Source organism: Etheostoma cragini, chromosome 19 (genome assembly GCF_013103735.1).
Source record: "Etheostoma cragini isolate CJK2018 chromosome 19, CSU_Ecrag_1.0, whole genome shotgun sequence".
NCBI lineage: Eukaryota > Metazoa > Chordata > Actinopteri > Perciformes > Percidae > Etheostoma > Etheostoma cragini.
The window spans coordinates 1,720,776-1,723,876 of record NC_048425.1 but is presented as its reverse complement, the minus strand read 5'-3'; the positions used below and the strand labels follow the sequence as shown (position 1 = coordinate 1,723,876).

The following is a 3,101-nucleotide window of genomic DNA, read 5'->3' as shown; positions in this document are numbered from 1 at the left end:
AGACTCTTGTGCGATTTACTCTGCTGCTTCTTTTCCCTGTAAGAAACACATAAATGATTTGTGTGAAAAAGTGATAGGGGACAATAATTTAGATCTGTTCATTTTATAGTATTTCAACCTAATGCTTTATACGGTGAAAATAACACTGTAAAGAATCTGCTCTAACATATCGATATACAGTACATATACACATCAAAGAATAATTTCTTAGTTTATTTTTCACTAAACCGGCGTATATATTTACCTTGCCAGCGTCCCGGCTCTTTGCCCTCAGCTTGTTGACCTGGGACTCTGCGATGTCAGCGCGCTCCTCAGCCTCCTCCAGCTCATGCTGAACCTTCCTGCACTTGGACAGATGGACGTTGGCCTGTTCCTCCTGAAATACAAGACAGAAAAGAATGTAAATGTTCAACAAGATCCGTAGTGCTATTGTACATTAAAATAATAGGTATTGTCAAACTTTCTGTTTTGTCCTTACCGCCTCCTCAGCCTGCCTCTTGTAGGCCTTGACCTTCAGCTGCAATTTGTCAACCAGATCCTGCAGCCTGGCACCGTTTTTCTTGTCCTCCTCAGTCTGTAATAGGCAGTAAAGATTTGCATGTGTATTGTTAATGGTAAATATATTTGATCAATTTTACACTGTACACGGTAACTATCAAAGTGACTGTACCTGATAGGTGAGCTCCTTCACCCTCCTCTCATATTTGCGGACACCCTTAATGGCATCTGCTCCGCGTCTCTGCTCAGCCTCAACCTCTGCCTCCAGTTCACGCACCTTCAAAAAAAAAGACAATAAATATCTGTCTTTCTTTTCCTAAAGACTAGCTTCAGTTGTGCAAATTCTTAACGTGACTATCATACCCTGGACTCAAGTTTCTGGAGCTGCTTCTTGCCACCCTTCATGGCCAGGTTCTCCGCCTCATCCAGACGGTGCTGCAGGTCCTTTACAGCAACCTCCAGGTTCTTCTTCATCCTCTCCAGGTGAGCGCTGGTATCCTGCTCCTTCTTCAGCTCCTCGGCCATCATAGCAGCCTAGAAGAAACAGCATAAGATGTTAATGAGAAACATCTTGAACATATTGGTGTGAAAATAAGAACAAATGGATTGTAAACCTACATCAGTGATGGCCTTCTTGGCCTTCTCCTCTGCATTTCTTGCTTCCTGAACAGTGTCATCCACTTCACTCTGGACCTGGACCAGGTCAGACTCAAGCTTCTTCTTGGAGTTCAGAAGGCTTGTGTTCTAAAAGGCAAAAAGGCACTTTAGTCATTACATGCCTGATTTTCATGTTATTTAATTGTCATTGGATTTTGGAATTGCTGAAGAAATGATTGGGCTTGTTCACCTGAGAGTGCAGAAGTCCAACACGCTCACTGGCATCCACCAGCTCCTGCTCAGCAATCTTGCGACTTCTCTCTGTCTGTTCCAGAGCAGCTCTAAGTTCCTCAATTTCAGCTACCATCAGACCGTTCCTGCGATCCACCATAGCAGCTTGTTCCTTGAAGTCTTCCTGTGCTCTGACAGCATCATCAAGGTGCAGTTGAGCATCCTAGTGAAAAAATAACAGGAAAATATTCACATGAATGCCAAAATGTATCTGCACTGATCATAGTCTTTGCAACAGCTTGTTGTCTATCAATACCTTCAGCTGAGCCTGCACATTCCTCAGCTGCTTCTGGGACTCAGCAGCCTGGCGATTGGCGTGGCTCAGCTGAATCTCCATCTCATTCAGGTCTCCCTCCATCTTCTTCTTGATTCTCAGGGCATCGTTTCTGCTCCTGACCTCAGAATCCAGAGTGCTCTGCATGGAGTCAATCACCCTCTGGCTGTTTCTCTTTATCTGCTCCATCTCCTCATCTTTCTCTGCAAGCTTCCTGTCCACCTCACCCTTAATCTGGTTGAGCTCCAGCTGGACACGCAGGATCTTAGACTCTTCGTGCTCCAGTGTTCCCTAATGATATCAAAGAATAAATATTGATATTTGCCATGAAACCTTATTTTGGTATATTTTTCCATAATTTTCCCTAGAAAAAAAGTACCTCAGCCTCTTCAAGAGCCGTCTGGATCTCAGCCTTCTCGGTCTCCACCTGCTTCTTGGACTTCTCCAGCTCATGGATGCTCTTGCCAGTCTCACCAATCTGTTCAGTCAGATCTGAGATCTCCTCTGCAGAGAGATACACGTGTTGTATATTGTTAAGCCTTACAATGGAAAATAAAAACACTTTATGCTAACACAGTTGAATACAATATAAAAAAACAAGTGTTAAACACAATGTAGCTTTTACATATTGTAGAACTTACGTTGCAGGTTCTTGTTTTCCCGCTTCATGGTCTCCAGCTGATCCAGAGATTCCTCATAAGAGTTCTTCATCTTGAACAGCTCAGTGCTGAGAGAACGAGTCTCCTTCTGTGCTCCCTCAAGCTCTGACTGACCCTCCTCGTACTTCTGTTTCCACTCTGCCAACACCTGCATACCATCATTAACACAGTTCAGTGGGTTATGTGGCACTTTAAAGAAAAATAAATATATATTTATATGGCTTGGCGACACAAAGTAAACCATGCTACCTTGTCAAAGTTCCTCTGCTTCTTGTCCAGGTTGGCAGCCAGCCCATTGGCCCTCTCCACATCAATCATGAGGTCCTCCACCTCACTCTGGAGCCTCTGTTTGGTTTTCTCAAGAGAAGCACACTTGGAATTCACTGCCTCGATCTGCTCCTCAGCCTCCTGAAGACGCTGAGCCAGCTTTTTCCTGTTAAAGAAAAGGATACGATTAGTTTACCACTGAAAATGCCTTTATGCCAGATATTCTTTCATGAATTAAATACAAATCATTATTACATAGTCTCAGGGCCTAGATGAATATAAAAAAAACTACTTTAATCAAAAATGTTAATTTTGTAATAAGTTATTGAATACAAACAATTGAATAACATGTTTAGAACATTTGTTTAAATGCGAGAACTGTATTTGAGTTGTGCTAAAATGCTTCACTTCCGAACTGGCCATTGATTTGTTTGAAAGTTACTCACTTGGATTCCTCAAGCTCCTCAGTGCGCTGGATAGCATCAGTTTCGTACTTAGTTCTCCACTGAGCCACC

The 3,101-nt window shown here is 42.9% G+C and overlaps 1 protein-coding gene across 1 annotated transcript in view; it reads right to left on the bottom strand.

The window, feature by feature from the left end:
* LOC117935202 (myosin heavy chain, fast skeletal muscle-like) overlaps nt 1-3,101 on the bottom strand; it is a 10,705-nt gene continuing 7,604 nt past the window's right edge. Inside the window, exons 27-38 of the mRNA XM_034857340.1 lie at nt 3,033-3,100; nt 2,569-2,752; nt 2,302-2,467; nt 2,040-2,164; nt 1,643-1,951; nt 1,346-1,549; nt 1,117-1,242; nt 862-1,032; nt 671-775; nt 479-574; nt 245-376; nt 1-36 (exon numbers count right to left, since the gene is read on the bottom strand). Of these exons, the coding sequence (XP_034713231.1) occupies nt 16-36; nt 245-376; nt 479-574; nt 671-775; nt 862-1,032; nt 1,117-1,242; nt 1,346-1,549; nt 1,643-1,951; nt 2,040-2,164; nt 2,302-2,467; nt 2,569-2,752; nt 3,033-3,100 (1,707 nt within the window). The 3' untranslated portion in view covers nt 1-15. The remainder of the gene's footprint in view (nt 37-244; nt 377-478; nt 575-670; nt 776-861; nt 1,033-1,116; nt 1,243-1,345; nt 1,550-1,642; nt 1,952-2,039; nt 2,165-2,301; nt 2,468-2,568; nt 2,753-3,032; nt 3,101) is intronic.